General features: G+C 38.3%; 1 protein-coding gene across 1 annotated transcript in view; it reads left to right on the plus strand.

Moving 5' to 3' along the window:
- Epg5 (ectopic P-granules autophagy protein 5) overlaps positions 1–16,194 on the plus strand; it is a 540,178-nt gene that overhangs the window by 215,063 nt on the left and 308,921 nt on the right. Inside the window, exons 16-18 of the mRNA XM_067143866.2 lie at positions 443–606; positions 6,450–6,599; positions 12,951–13,134. Of these exons, the coding sequence (XP_066999967.2) occupies positions 443–606; positions 6,450–6,599; positions 12,951–13,134 (498 nt within the window). The remainder of the gene's footprint in view (positions 1–442; positions 607–6,449; positions 6,600–12,950; positions 13,135–16,194) is intronic.

Below are 16,194 nucleotides of genomic sequence, written 5' to 3' on the forward strand. Positions count from 1 at the left end.
ACCATTTCAATCTGTTTTCCTCCAGGTTGGCCTTTAATTTCTGTACTCCCACTTCTTTCCATGTACCTGACTTATCTGTTTGAAGGAAAAAGTGGGAGTCGTCTTGCATTCAGGGTCGTCTTGGATTTGTGGAAATATGATGCATGTTTTATTGATGTACCCCAGGTTATGAGCTCAAATCTGGCTTAAGGTTAATTCTACAATGAATTGGCTATGAATATGGATATTCTCAAGGTTTTTGATTTGGACAGTTGTTATTAATAGGCTGTGTACCCGATCTTGTTACTCATCTTTTATGTTTGTTATATCTTATTACAAAAGTTTACATTTTTAATTAGTCTGTTGACAGTACAAGTAAAATGCACTCATTGTAGCTGTATCTTGTTATATGTAAGTAAATAAATAAATAAATAAATAAATAGTTGATTATTTGTTATTTCAGAGACCATGGTTGGAATATTTGGATTATCCTGGTGTACGTGCAATTCAGCAGACTGCATCTTGGGACTGGCAGGTGTCTCGTTTTCGAACACAAGATCCCAGCATAAAAGTGCTTTTCTCCAGTCCTGAAGAGGCAAATGACCCTAGTGAAAGAATTCTGAGACGGTAAATTCATCTTTCCTATTACAGTAGAAGTCCGTTCATAACAACAAAAAATTTACTCGTTATAGCGGATTGTCTTTATATCAGATTTTTCGTAAAAGTTGGGGGGAAACCCATACACATTAAAATTAGTATAAAACAGCAATCAGTTTGTTGAAAACTTGTGTTTTCATGGATGACATCCACACTATGGCTGACTTGTTTGTTATTTTTGGAAATCTGATACTACGTGAAAATATATGTTTAATTTCATTCTGAAGAAATTATAGAATCACTCCAGAGGCCTCTGTGGCAAACGTTTCAGTTTTCTTCTTCAAACAGCATCACCTAACCTAATTATATATGCATCATGTAAGCATTTCAAGCACACATAGAGAAATTATAACCACCTTGCTACGAATTTACTTGGGAATATTCCGAAATTTAACAAGACCAAGGAAATACAGTCAAACCTGCCCTAACGGACACCTTCATTCAGCGGACACCTCTCTATAAAGACATTTTTCCACGGAACCAATTTTATTTTACATAAGATCCATGTTAAATAAGCCTCATTTAAGTGGACACCTCGAATTTCTGACAGCGGATAGGCTCGTTCACTTATCTTAAGCAGACACTTTACGCATCCAGGACACATTCCTTACACAAGGCTGCCATTCCTTCTCTTAATATCATTCTGCAGACATAAGGGAATTCCTTTTGAATATTTGTACTATTTCAAGTCCAGGGAAAAGAGAGATGAGACATACATGGGAATGCTGAAGTAGCCGTGAAGCTAATTGCTCTGTACGGGGTTCTTTCCAAACATTTTCTTAGGATCATTTTATGTTCTAATTAGTGTACATTCTGAGTATTCTAGCTGCCTCAGAATGCTGCCAGTGACTGTTTACTCACAAGTTACCAAGGAATTTTCCGGCATATCTTGCATCATTCTATTCATAACTCAGATTGTCGCTAATAAAGTCGAGGTCAGGTAGTTCAGTTACACTTCACAAAGAAGAGATTTTCATGCACTGATTGTAGAGGCAGAAATACCATAGCATTTCAATTGCCCAGTAATCATGACTAGGAGGGACGAGCGAGATGAGAAAAAAGTGTAGTGCAAAAGGACTTTCAGTGAGAAAAGCTTCCTGAAGAATTAAACTGCAGGGAAACACAATTCTTAAGAATAAAAATGACATTTTAAGTGAGTGAGAAGAAAATAGGAACCGAGGAAAAAAAAAAGAAAGTGGAAGTCTGTTTCCATAGAGGTGAACATTGTGGTATACGAGTGGTTCAAATGTGTTCAAGCAAAGAAACTATGACTGAGTAGGCCAGTATTACAAGAGAAAGCATGAGAAATTGCAAATAACCTGAAAGTTGAGGTTAATTGAATAAAGAGTGTTTGTGTCAAGCTGGATCGTTATTCCCTTTTCGAGAATATTGCAGTAAAGGAAAATATGCTAAATTTGTACACCCGGCTGAATGATTATACTTCCCGAAGCTGTAACGAATGCAAAGCCTGTAAAATCACTTGTAATATCTTCCAGACAAATGTTTAGTTGGGATTTATTTAGAAAATTCAAAATAAAGATGCTTATATTTATGGTGGATGTTCTTTGCTGTTAAAATGTTCAATTAACTTTTACAACCTTGTTTTAGCGGACACCCCCCGTAATGGACATTTTTCCACAAAACTGACGGTGCCTGCAGAAGAGAGGTTCAACTGTATAAACTATTCTCTGAAATCAGTGACATACTCTGTCATATCTTGAGGTTAATCACATTCTTAGTTAATTTTGGTATATAACATTAAAATTAAGCAATTGTTTGCTTCAGCCTTTATTTCTAATGAGTTAACAATTACTATCGGCCACATTATTTACGCATTTATTACAAAAACGCGTTGTACTCTTTCATTTTGAATTTCCTTTTAGAGAACAGCAGTCCAAGGGTATTACTAATCGACTCCAACATCACTTTTGAATGTCAACGAGAGAACTTGCAAGTATGCATAAACCGGGCGAGTTGGCCGTGCGCGTAGAGGCGCGCGGCTGTGAGCTTGCATCCGGGAGATAGTAGGTTCGAATCCCACTATCGGCAGCCCTGAAAATGGTTTTCCGTGGTTTCCCATTTTCACACCAGGCAAATGCTGGGGCTGTACCTTAATTAAGGCCACGGCCGCTTCCTTCCAACTCCTTGTCCTTTCCTATCCCATCGTCGCCATAAGACCTATCTGTGTCGGTGCGACGTAAAGCCCCTAGCAAAAAAAAAAGTATGCATAAGGAGAAAACAATACTGTTCGATGATTGATTGCATTTTGTGGCAAATGTTTTTCTTATTCAAACAGTGTCACCTAACGTAACTTGACCGTGCTATATGTATCATGAAAACATATTCCAAGAACAAGTAGAGAATTGATAACATCTTGCTATAAATTTACATGGGAATAGCCTTACAGAAATTTAATCAGATGCGAGAAAATACAATCTAACCCCTGAAATCAGTGATGCGCTCTGCTATATCTTGAGGTGTATCATATTCTTACTTAATTTCAGTGTAGAGTATTAAAATTAAGTGATCGTTTACTTAGCCTTTATATTTCTAACAAGTTAACTGCCATCGACCATGTTATTTACGTATTTGTTACGAAAACATGCTGCCCTGTTTAATTTCTGATTTTCTTTTCGAAACGGCAGTTGACGGGTATTATTAATCAACTCTAACATCACCTTTGAATGTTGATGAGAGAGCTCGCAAGTGCACATAGCGAGAAAACTATACCGCAGGTCGCATTTTGTGGCAAACGCTTCAGCCTTCTTATTCAGACAGTATCAGCTAACCTAACTTAACCGTGTATGAACTTTGAAAAAATATATCAAGCGCCAGTTGAAAAATTATAACCTTCTCGCTATAAATTTACATCTAAAGATAAGAATTTCATTATGTTCCTTATTGAACGGAGTATTGAAAAGGTTGAACCATTATATAACTTCTTTCAATTTAATTATAAATTTACATTATAATAATAGCCTTTCTGAAATTCAACCCGGCACAAGGAAATATAAACTAACCTCCAAAGTCAATTATTCACTCTGCCATATCTTGAGGTGTATCCCATTCTTACTTAACTGCAGTATTTAGCATTAAAATTCAGCGATCATTTACTTCAGCCTTTAGTTTTAACGAGTTAACAACTGCTATCAGACACGTTATTTATGCACTTATTACGAAAACATATTCTCCTCTTTCATTTCCATTTGTCTTTACGGAACAGCAGTCGACAGGTATTACTAATCAACTCCGACATTGCCTTCAAATGTCGATGAGAGAGCTTCATAGTGAGGAAACGATACCGAAGATGACCGATCGCACGCAATTTAATGGCAGAAATATCGGTAAAATCGCTCGTAATAACAGATGCGTCAGTGATAAGGCTCTCGCTGTAACCGGAGGGTAATATACAGTTTAATATAGGGATTTTGAAGGGACAGAAAAAATCTGACATTATAACAGGGTTCTCGTTATATGCCGTACTTGCTATAGCAGACTTCTACTTGCATTTTATCTTGATAAAGATAGTCTTCTGCTTTTTAATGTAGAGTCTAAGTGTACAAGAGTGCTCCTTTTAAACTAGGAAGAATGATAATCCCCATGTTCAAGAAAATTGAGTCCCACAGGAATTGGTTCTCAGTGTCACTCTGTTCGTGATTGCCAAAAACGGTATTGTCGCTGCTGCTGGTTCAGCTGTAATACCGTCGCTATATGTAGACTATTTTTTGCTGCATTATATATAGCTTGCAAAATATGGCCGTTGCCGAGCGACAATTACAGCAAGTGATTAGCAGAGTGGAACAGTTGACCTTATGACATGGCTTTCGGTTTTCAACCGCAAAGACCCCTGTTGTGCACTTTTGCCAGCAGCGCATTCTTCACTCTCATTCTGAGCTTTATTGAGGGAATGTCGCTCTTTCCATAGTTGACACCGATTTCTTGGGCTCCTTTTCTATAGCAAATTATCATGGGAGCCACACGTGTGGCAATTAAAAGTGAAATGCGCTAAAAGCTTAATATCTTGAAGTTTCTTAATGGCACTACTTGCGGAGCAGACAGCACGGTGCTCCTACGATTTTATAGGGCACTTATTTTATCCAGATTGGAGCACGGCAGTGCAGCATATGGATCAGCAAGGAAAAGCGTCCTAGCCAAACTGAATAGCATTCACCACAGTGGAGTTAGGTTGGCAATGGGAGCTTTTCATACAAGCCCCATTGCTAGCCTACTTGCTGAATCTGGTGTGTCTCCTTTACACCTGCGGCGCCAGCAAATGCTTCTGTCCTATGCTGCAAATTTGCAAGAGATACCACTTCACCCAAGCTATCCTTGCGTGCTCAACAATGGAAACCTTCGGCTGTTCGCTGCTTACCCTTGAGCAGTGCAGCTGGTTGGAATAAGCTTGGATAACAGTCACAAATTGTTTGATGTACCTTTGATTCCTTGTCTTGTCAGACGACCAAGTACGATACCTCCATGGATAATACAACTACCTGAAATCATTCTAGACTTGCACATTGGCCCGAAGGAAAACACAGACCCCTCCATTTATCGGAGACTCTTCCTGTCCATTGTTGGCTGGTACCCTGGTTCGGTCGTTATTTTCATGGATGGTTCAAGGGCAGAAGGAGTAGGCTGTGCATTCGTTGTTGACAATAACAGGTTTCTCTTTCCTCTACCGAAAATCTGTAGTGTGTACACTGCAGAGCTCTATGCCACCTGTGAAGCTCCGCGGTACACACTGTTCGATGAACGCCGGCAATTTATGCTATGTACTGACTCCTCGAGCGTGCTACAATCTATAGATACATGTTTCCCTCGGCGCCCTCTGGTGCAGCGGATCCAGGACCTGCTGGCCGGGTGTTCGGATGCCGGCACCAGAATTACGTTTATGTGGCTCCCAAGCCACATTGGTGTAGAGGGAAATGAGTTAGCTGATAAGGCTGCCAAGGAGGCTGTTACTTTGTCCTCATTGCCTTACAGGGTTCCAGGCAGTGACATTCGCTCTCAACAGAGACATCTGGTTATGTCCCATTGGAAGAAGGTATGGCAGGCCACCCCTCTCCCAAATAATGTGAGAGTGATCAAAAGGAACTACGAAGGTATGGAAGACTTTGCTTTGGGCTTCTCGGTAGTATTATGTCTTCTTCAGATTGGCCATGGCATAGTAACACACTCCTACCTACTGAAGAGTGTATCTCCCCCTCGGTGTGTACTTGTGGCGGTCATCTAACCATGGTACACACCTGGCCGATCTACGCAGTAGTCTACAACTACCGACTGTCATTTCCCTCATCGTACAAGATGACGAGCAGTCAGCAGACCTCGTCATCTGTTTTATGAGGGATAGTGGTCTTTTTTATTGTGTGTAATAATGTCCTTTGTATTAGTGTATTTTTGTTAACTATGCTTTTATCCCATTGACTCTATTTTTGTTTGTATTTGCGTATTTTAATGTGTTATTTTAACTTCTAACTTGAAATATATCTCTGTACTTCAAAACAATGCCTTATTCTGTTGTAACCTATATTTTCTATAATTTTATTAGAAAATAAGGCATTGTAAATTAGATCCATTGATTGTTTTAATCTCATAATCATTTTTCATCATCATTTATTTTAAATTCTAGTCAGTGGATATATTTTAAAATTTTAATTATCATGTCCTTTGGTTCCATCTCATACAATTAGGGGCTGATGACCTTGCTGTTAGGCCCCTTTAAACATTAAACATCATTATTATCATCATCAGAATGATGGCATAAATCATACACAACACAGTGACAGGTAAAGCCATTGTTTCTTTGTTTGCAGGTTGAAATCGTATGACACTCCAGTTCCTCCGCCAGTGCTGAAATCCAGTAAGCCTGTAATACCACTTATACAAAATGAAATGTTCTTCAACAGAGGGCTAATGCTCAATGGCTTGAAACCATCATTTAGGTCTCTTCTTGAATATGCACAGTAAGTACAGTCATTTGAAGATTCTTGTCATCGAGCAAGTGGCCGTGTGGTTATGGTCACTCAGCTGTGAAGTTGCATTTGGGAGTTAGTGGGTTCAAACCCCACTGTCAGCAGCCCTGAAGATGGTTTTCCATGGTTTCCCATTTTCACACCAGGCAAATGCTGGGGCTGTACCTTAATTAAGGCCACAGGTCGATTCCTTCCCACTCTCAGCCCTTTCCTTTCCCATCGTCGCCATAAGACCTATCTCTGTCGGTGCGGATGCCTAGGCCTTGCATGCTGACGCAGCAAAGAAAAATATGTAATTACATTAGTCCACCTTGATCAGTATATTACATGTTTCGACAAGTTAAAATGTTTGAAGATCAATTCTTTCTTACGGACTTTTAGTATGATATTTTTCTAGAGTATTTCTATAAACTCTATATTTCTTTTTCAAGGCTGAAAAAGGCCCAATAGGGCCAGATTTTTTAATGTAGTTTTACTCAACATTTAAAGCGTTGACTAGGTGGACTACTGTAATTACATATTTTATATACTGTAAAGTGAATGCGGTACAAATATGAGATTCAGTGCTGAAACAGAGTCTTGTTGGAAACTCCAATTTCACCCCATGAACAAAGTTTGATTTAGGGCTTTATAGTAGAACATAGTGCTGGGTTTTGGTACACATTAGCAGATGTTTCAACACCTTTCTTTGCAAAATGGATTTCTGAAAGGCCATTGTAAGAAACCCCTCTCCAAATGTTAAGTGATGCTGGATGATGAACACTGTGGATTTTTGGAGCTACTTTATGAGCTGGGACTGAATCTGACAGTTAAAATGCTCCACAATTGTGAAAACTTTATCATCAGTAAAGATAATTATCAAACGACCATTTTGTGCATACCACTTAAGTAGGACTCGGAATTTGGCCAGTCTCTGTTTCTTTTGTTCGTAGGAAATACCCAGTGTTGCAATGAAGTGATTTCAGACCAAGATGACTTTTTAGAACTTTGGACATTCTTTGAAATGTTTACCTGTCGTGCCATTGAAAAAAGTTATTGGTTTATGACCCACTAACTATTTTTACAGTTTCGAGGGACGCCAAGGTACTGAAAATTTGTTCCGTAGGCGTTCTTTTACATGCTGGTAAATCTACCAACATGGAGCTGACTACTTTTTTTTTTCTGCACAAGATTCAGTGAATGTTTTGTAATGACGTTGATGAGCACTGGTTTCCTAGCAGACTTTGAATGGCTCAAACAAGGGTGGTCATACATACTCCTGGTCTCACTGAAGTGTTTGATTGTTTGATAGACGAGTAAACTTCTATAGGGTATCAAAGATGTCTGAAAGCTATTTTCTTACCTGTGCAGAGCTATTATCATGGCACTGTTTTCGTAATTGGCCCATACTGTAATTACCAGACGTTGAATGCAGCAGGATCGCAGGTTCATGCAGACTGTTTACAGGAAAGATTGTCCTGTATGGAACCAGATGATGTTGTGAGGCAAGTGGCAGAACCTGGTAGGTAGTTTGTAACAGTATTTAATGCCAGACTAGAAATATCGTGTCCAGTTTGAGAATTTTGTATATGAACTACCTGTTGGTGGGAAAATCACTTCACATGTGTGATTATACTTTTATCTACCATTTACTGAGCATTTTGCATAGAGCTGGGACTTTAGATTAACCAGATATTAATTTTTTTTGAAGTTGTAACCTTATTGAAACTCATGCCAGATGGAAGTCGCTTAAGTGCGGCCAGTATCCAGTATTCGGGAGATAGTGGGTTCGAACCCCACTGTCGGCAGCCCTGAAGATGGTTTTCCGTGGTTTCCCATTTTCGGTGCGACGTAAAGCAACTTCTTTTAAATGTGTAAAATTTTATTGTGTGTTATTTTCCACCTATTCAGTACAATCAATCATAAGATTAATGTTCTTTCCTCATTAAACTATGAACATGGGACATGTTTCGCCCCTTTTAAAGGGAATCATCAGCCTTATTGTCTCAAAACGAAAAACAGGTACCTGTTTAGCTATGATATAATCTAACAATTCTTATAAATTAAAAACATTAACATGATGTATAGTCGTTATTTAAAGAACATGATTAAACATGAGAATAATTAATATGCTAAAGGTCTAATGCCTTGGTCAAAAGTAAAAAGTGATTAATGTATATGGTACAATAGACATTGCAGATCTGAGCATATAGTTAAATAATATGTCAAAACTTTACGTGTTGGAAAGTATTTCCTTTTTAAAACTTGTTTAAAAAATATTTTAACTCATTTCAATTTTACCAGTGTCTATTGTACCATATATGTTAATCAATTTTTACTTATGACCAAAGCATTAGACCTTTAGCATATTAATTATTCTCATGTCTAATCAAGTTCCTTAAATAACGACTATACATCATGTTAATGTTTATAATTTATAAGAATTTTTAGATTGTATCATAGCTAAATAGGTACCTGTTTTTGGTTTTGATGCGGTGATAAGGCTGATGATGCCCTTTAAAAGGGGGCAAAACATGTCCCATGTTCATAGTTGAATGAGGAAAGAATATTAATCTTATGATTGTAATGAATAGGTGGAAAATAACACGTTCAATTTTACACATTTAAAAGAAGTTACTTTCAATACAAAAAAAAAAAAACACATTAAAAACCAATGAATTTTACAACTTGAATGTAAAACAATTAGTACTACCCTCTCCAAATGTGAATTAAGGTAATGAATATGGATCCTATGTCATGCACTTTGGCAATATGAAAACATAAGAAATGAAATGTGGCACTATCCTGAAGTTCCAGAAATTATTTCACTAATAATTCAATGCTTGGTATTTTAGACTACCTTTAGCATGAACTGAACTGTGAACAGATTCAAAGATGGATTTTACTGCTGCTCTGGCTGTTACTATAGCACTTGCACAGCAAAGAAACAGATTTAATGAAATGTGAATACTGAATACAGTAAAACCTTGTTAAGACATTTCTACAGGGGACAAGAAAAAGAATGTGCTAAGCGAGAAAACGTACTACTGAATACATGAATAAACACTCTCCAAAAGCGATATGGAAACACTAGATAAGATTTTTTCTGACATGACAGCATTTTACGTCTTGTATCCGCAGGTACAGTGAAAACTCTATCTACCCTATCTAAAGATGAGAGGAGAATATTAAAAGGTGTGAAAAACACGAGAGACCAAAAATATGAAAAACGTTTTCTGCTGGGGATTAAAAAATAACAACAGTGCACTGAAAGGTGTGAAAAACACCAGACAACAAAAATACGAAAACATTTGTACGGGGGCCATGAAAATATCAATTATTATTGCAGATCACACTCTTTCTAAAACAAATGGTAGTAGAAGCCTTTTATTTTGGACCAGTGGGTTATTAAACATTATTTACTAGTCACGCTCTTAGACAAAGAATTTGAGGTTACACTTGACTATGTGCGACTGTGACTTTGGCCGCCATTTTGAAACAGACAGAACTTAAATTTGACCATCTCGAATGATCGAGTCGAAATTCGAAAGTGCGAGTTTCAACATTTGCGCTATCTCCGCATGTTTAAGGATGTGGGTGCCAGTCTGCTTTCAGATAGATTTAAATTTTGTCTTCATAAGTAAGGAATTTCGAGACTTTTTCCGAATCCATAACTAGGCTGTCACAAGACAAATATGCACCATGCTAGTCAACCTCAGACGATTATGTTCCTAATCTATATGTAGGTTGTCAGGCGACAAATATTCGCTACTGTTCACTACACCATTCAACACAAAATCAGTTTCTAATTTCTGAATGGAATGCGAAATACAAGCACAAACAGGCTCACTGTATTATTCAGCAATGTCACTGTTAACCGGCAAGCAAAACTGAATATTCCTGAGGCTAACGGCTTGCTTTCCGAAGGTGCAACTTATTCTGTGAAGTTCAGGAATTCAAGGCCTTTTCCCATTAGGCAACTGTAGTGAGGGCTCTTTCTTACCCGAGTTGGAAATCGCATTCCTTTCACAAGTGCTGAGAAATAACATTTTCAGGGTTAGGAAAAATGTAATCGTTAGAGTTCGTGGTTTATAGCATTTAAAAATCAGAGATTTAGCGTTTTGATTTTCAAATTTAGCGTTTTGTAGCATCTAAACTTCTCAAATTTAGCGTTTTGTAGCAAATTGGTTAAAAATAGGCATAATTTGCTAAAGTGCACACACAACGGTTGGGAGTAAAATCATACTGTTTAATCACATATTGCTCGTCTTGCAGTTTTGAATTCACTATGGAAAATAAGACAAAAATCAACATAAGACTGCAAGTATTAATGCACACACAGGAAGATGCTTATTTTCAAATTTACAAACACAATTTCAAAGTGAAAAATACTATTCTGAACGTATTTATTTATCACGGTACAACACACCTACAAGGAAGAGGAATTCCAATGATGATTAAACTACAACATGCCAATTGCTTAAAAGGTGTCCTTCATTTGAGACTGCTCATCAGTTACAATTATGTTGTAGTTGCTAAAAACAACTCTACATCGACACTGTTCGTAGAGGCCCAAATGGACAGAAGTGCTGCCAAAGCAAAGGAAGGACTGCAAAACATTTTTTAAATCTTTAAGTCTTTGATTGCAGAGTCGGCACATCAATATAGGCCATCTGTATCGCTTACATAAAAATGTCCCTATTTGTGACTTTCGGCATGCTGTTTGATCGTCACTTCGCTTCTACCCATGGCTACCAGACAATAAAATAAATCGCTACCGTATTTTTAAACCGAACTACTACTCAACACCAATGTCAAGAATAACCGACTAAGATCAAGGGTCAACACACAAAGAGAATGAACGTGGTGCTTGAAAGTGTATTTGCTGTTTGATTGATTGTTCCTTGCAGTGCTCTTTACCCAGTGAAAGAAATTCCGCACATTGAATTATTTAACCCTTTGGCCTACCATTACTTGTGAAAGGAAATATTCCCTTACATACCATTTATTTTCTCGTCACTTTAACAAAAATTTGATTAATCACATAAGAATACACAAAGCAAAGTGAGCTTTTAGCTCGTCTATAATATCAGGAAACAAATGTTTTTGTTCGTAAGTATTACTGGTTTCAAGGGAAGCAGATAAATTAGCAAGAAATGTAGAGGCATAGGCATTGGTTTCCTTAGTAACGTGATCCCAGAACTGTGGGGTTAGAAATTTATTCCCTACGTCAATTTTTTCGTATTATTACCCAACCCCCTCCCCACTATAGAGTGAATTTCAAAAACTGGTTTACATGTTACAGAAAGAGGCTTATTGTCAACAAGATCATAATTCTAAGTATCATTTTACTATACTTCTCACCGGGCGAGTTGGCCGTGCGGTTAGGAGCGCGCAGCTGTGAGCTCGCATCCGTGAGCTTGCATCCGGGAAATAGTGGGTTCGAACCCCACTGTCGATAGCCTTGAAGATTGTTTTCCGCGGTTTCCTATTTTCACACCAGGCAAATGCTGGGGCTGTACCTTAATTAAGGCCACGGCCGCTTCCTTCCAACTCCTAGGCCTTTCCTATCCCATCGTCGCCATAAGACCTATCTGTGTCGGTGCGACGTAAAGCCCCTAGCAAAAAAAAAAAAAAAAAAAGTTTCGTGCAGCAGGACGGAAGTGTCCGTCAAAGCATGTTACCGCTTTACGATCGCAATGGGCGCCGTAATAATTATTTCTCCTGAAATAAATAACAACATATATCTGATTTTTAAGAAAAATGCATTGTTTTTACAAAGATATATTTTTATTTTGTATAAAACTGCGAGTTTCGCATCTATTTCGCGTAAATCGTAGAATTTCGCATTTTGAATCAATTTCGCATTTTATCGCTAATTCAAAATCGCTAAAAACCACTTGTACGGGTCATATAAGACGAAGGCACATGCACTGACAAAGTTTTGACATATTTCGCATTTATCGCAAATGCTAAAAATCACAAACTCTAGTGATCGTACTAAGCGGTGATAGCGAAAATTCATGACGCAATAAGTGAGGTATTTTTATATAGATTTAATAGGATGAGAATTGGGACTTCGTATTTATAACATACTAAGCGGGTAAACATGTTAATGAGGAGCCCACCTACGAGGTTTCACTGTATCGATAACCTTCATTTCTAATTTCTTACTCCTGTTCTTATTGTGCCAGGCTGAATGGTTGAGACTGTGGCAGTGCTGGCCTTCCAAGGCCGAGGTTGGTGGGTTTGATTTTGGCTCAGTCTAGTGCTCAGATATGCCGTATATTATAGTATTATTAACTTGTCTTTTAGTTATCGGGAATTAGGCCCTAATTGCCCTTGTTTGCTTGTTTTAACTAGAATCTACTCACTGCGCATGTCAGAGCACACAGCCTTGGACTGCAACTTCCTCGAGTTGGTTCCATCACTGTACCGTGATGTGGAGATGGAGATACTGCTACATGCAGCTTGTGACACAGAGCCACAGACACCTCGACGAGGAGCCATTATAACATGTGCTGGACCAGCAGCAATCAGACTGAAGGTAAAATCTTGAACTTCTCATAATTTTTTCTTAACAGCTTAAGGATATGCTTTTTATGCCCATCCAGTCTTGAATATTTGTAAGACGTTATGTTCACCTTCTGCCTACTCCCTTGCACCCTTTGAAGTTTGCCTTTCAGTATTAGTTGTAAAATTTCATATATTTCACCACGTAACACATGCCTTACATATGCAATTTTTCTTCATTTGATTGTGGTCCATAGTTGTTTTTTGTTTTGTAGTTTGCTCTCTATAATAAAGTACACATGAAGCAATCCTGACTTTACGTCTGATCTCAGAGGATCAAATTTGAAAAACAAGCCTACTTATATAGTGTTCGTAGATCTACAAAAGGCATTCGATAACGTTGATTGGTCCAAGCTATTTGAGATTCTGATGGTGTTTGGAATCAGATACCAAGGAAAAAGAATCATCTACAATCTGTACAAAAGTCATCCTGCAGTGAAAAGAATCAAGGGCTTCAAAAGAGAAGCAGCAATCCAGAAAGGAGTGAGACAAGGCTTCAGTTTGTCCCCTTCAATTTTTTATATAGAACAGGCTGTAAAGGGAAAAAAAAGAGGAATTTGGAAAGGAGATCAGTCCAAGGAGAGGAAATCAAAACTCTTGAGATTTGTCGATGATATTATTTTATCAGAGTCTGCAGAAGATCTGGAGAAATTGCTGAATGGTATTGGCAGAGTCTTGGAAAAGGAATACAAAATGAAAATTAATAAGTCCAAAACATAAGTATTATAGCACAGTCGAACAAAGTCAGGTGATGCAGGAAGTATTAGGTTAGGAAATGAAGTTTAAAGAGAAGTAGATGAATATAGTTACTTGGGCAGTAAAATAACTAACAATGGCAGAAGCATGACGAACAGAATACCTAGTGTGATCACTCCGCTCTCTTAAGATTGTCATTAGTGGCTCTGCCGGAGTGTGGCGCTGCAGTCACAACAAACCAGCTGCAACAACATGTGCGCCAAATTGTGGACAAACGTAATAACATGCATGCCTGAAGTCTTGGTAACAATTTTAACGCCTCTCTAGGGAATTTGTTTGTTTTGATATTTTCCGAAAGTCTGTAATTGATATCTGTGCAGTGCTTTGTGTGTGCAATAAACTAGTTTTCTATTATTTTGAGAAAATGTCGTTGTGTTTCATTTCTGGTTATAAATCTGGTTACAGAAGTAAGCCTGGCAGCAGATGATTTTTTATACCGCCAAGAGGAAATAATCTGTTTGTGAAGTGGATGAGAGATTCTGTGGAAAGATAAGCAATTGTTAGCCAAAAGCAGAATATGTGACCTGCATTTTTTGGCAGATTTAATTAACTTATAAAGGCGGACTGTTTCATTTTGAACAGTAAAAACATTAAACTTCCTCGTGTGAGGTAGAAATTAAAACCAGGGGCAGTGCCTCATATATTTCCAAATTTACTGAAATACCTATCCACTCAGGTAGGATTGCGAAAGGCACCTGGTAGGAAAAGGAATGAAGACAGTATGAAGAGGATAAGGAACAAGAATCACGATGCGTGTGAAGTCATGATGGCAGCAGTGAGTGGTAAGGTTCAGATCAGCCTAGTTGTAGCAAAATTCATGGCCAGTCTAGTTCACCAATGCCCAAAAGCCAATAGCGTCTCTCAGAAGGCGACTAAAGAATGCAACTCGTAATTTAACTCTTTCCCGCGGGTTGCATAATAAAGCGTACTGGAGTCGCACATTGTCTCCTGTGGGTTGCGTAGTAAAGCGTACTCGACTTTCAAACAGAATTCCTCTGCCATCTGTCTGCCAAACATATAACTTTTTGGAACCAGTGAATTCCCTACGCTTCCTAGATATAACTGGCATGCACGGAATCCTAAAATAAGTGTTCTTTTATACGTTTTCTTAGATAGAACAGACAGCTGACTGAATGTAAACACATTACAGCAACATGGCTGCTCATAACTAGTTGAGTGTGGAGGTTATTTGTTACAAATTAGATCAATATGTCGACAAATGGAACGGTAGTGAGTTTGAAGTTGTAGGTATGATAATAAAAATGGTATGGGAAGCAGTTGGGACACGATATAAATCTGAGAGAAATCTGAATACGACACAGGACAGTAAATGTTCATTCAGGTACAGTCTCCTTTTAAAATATTAGGCCTACTTGTACATAACATAATTATCAGTTTTAATTCTTGTTAACTTGGTTCTTTAGGGAAGTGTAGGTTGTAAGAATGGCAGTAGTAGACCAAGTTATGAAAATAGCAAGCAGATTAGAGCAGATGTAGAATGTAGTAGTTACATAGAAATGAAAAGTTTTGCACAAGATAGGGTGGCTGGGAGTCCTTCATCAAACCAATCTATGGACTTATGGCCCAAGCAACAACAACAAGAACAACAACAACAGTATCTGTGTAGTATTCTGCATCATTGTTGACTATTTTGTAGTGAAGCATGCGCCAGGCATCATTGGCTGACGTTTTTGCTGTCCCATACTCTTTAGCATTTTAAATTCTAATGTATTCACAAAGACGCACACGAAATGCTGCCAGTTGGTACAGTTATTTTCTCACATCTATTTACACATTAAACACACACATAACCTTAATCACTGCTGTCATTAGCAAAATACACACATCAACAAAGCCACCATTTTAACAACTGCCTATCACCTCAACATGGAGATTGCAACCTTAAAACATAGTTGAAACAATTTGACTGCTTCTCTTAAATTCTAGAGTGCCTAACAACATGATTATAGTGTACAGAATATTCTACCATCATCCAGTGTTAGAGATAAGTCAACCGGGCGAGTTGGCCGTGCGCGTAGAGGCGCGCGGCTGTGAGCTTGCATCCGGGAGATAGTAGGTTCGAATCCCACTATCGGCAGCCCTGAAGATGGTTTTCCGTGGTTTCCCATTTTCACACCAGGCAAATGCTGGGGCTGTACCTTAATTAAGGCCACGGCCGCTTCCTTCCAACTCCTAGGCCTTTCCTATCCCATCGTCGCCATAAGACCTATCTGTGTCGGTGCGACGTAAAGCCCCTAGCAAAAAAAAAAAAAAGAGA

Source organism: Anabrus simplex, chromosome 3, assembly GCF_040414725.1.
Source record: "Anabrus simplex isolate iqAnaSimp1 chromosome 3, ASM4041472v1, whole genome shotgun sequence".
Taxonomy (NCBI): Eukaryota; Metazoa; Arthropoda; class Insecta; order Orthoptera; family Tettigoniidae; genus Anabrus; species Anabrus simplex.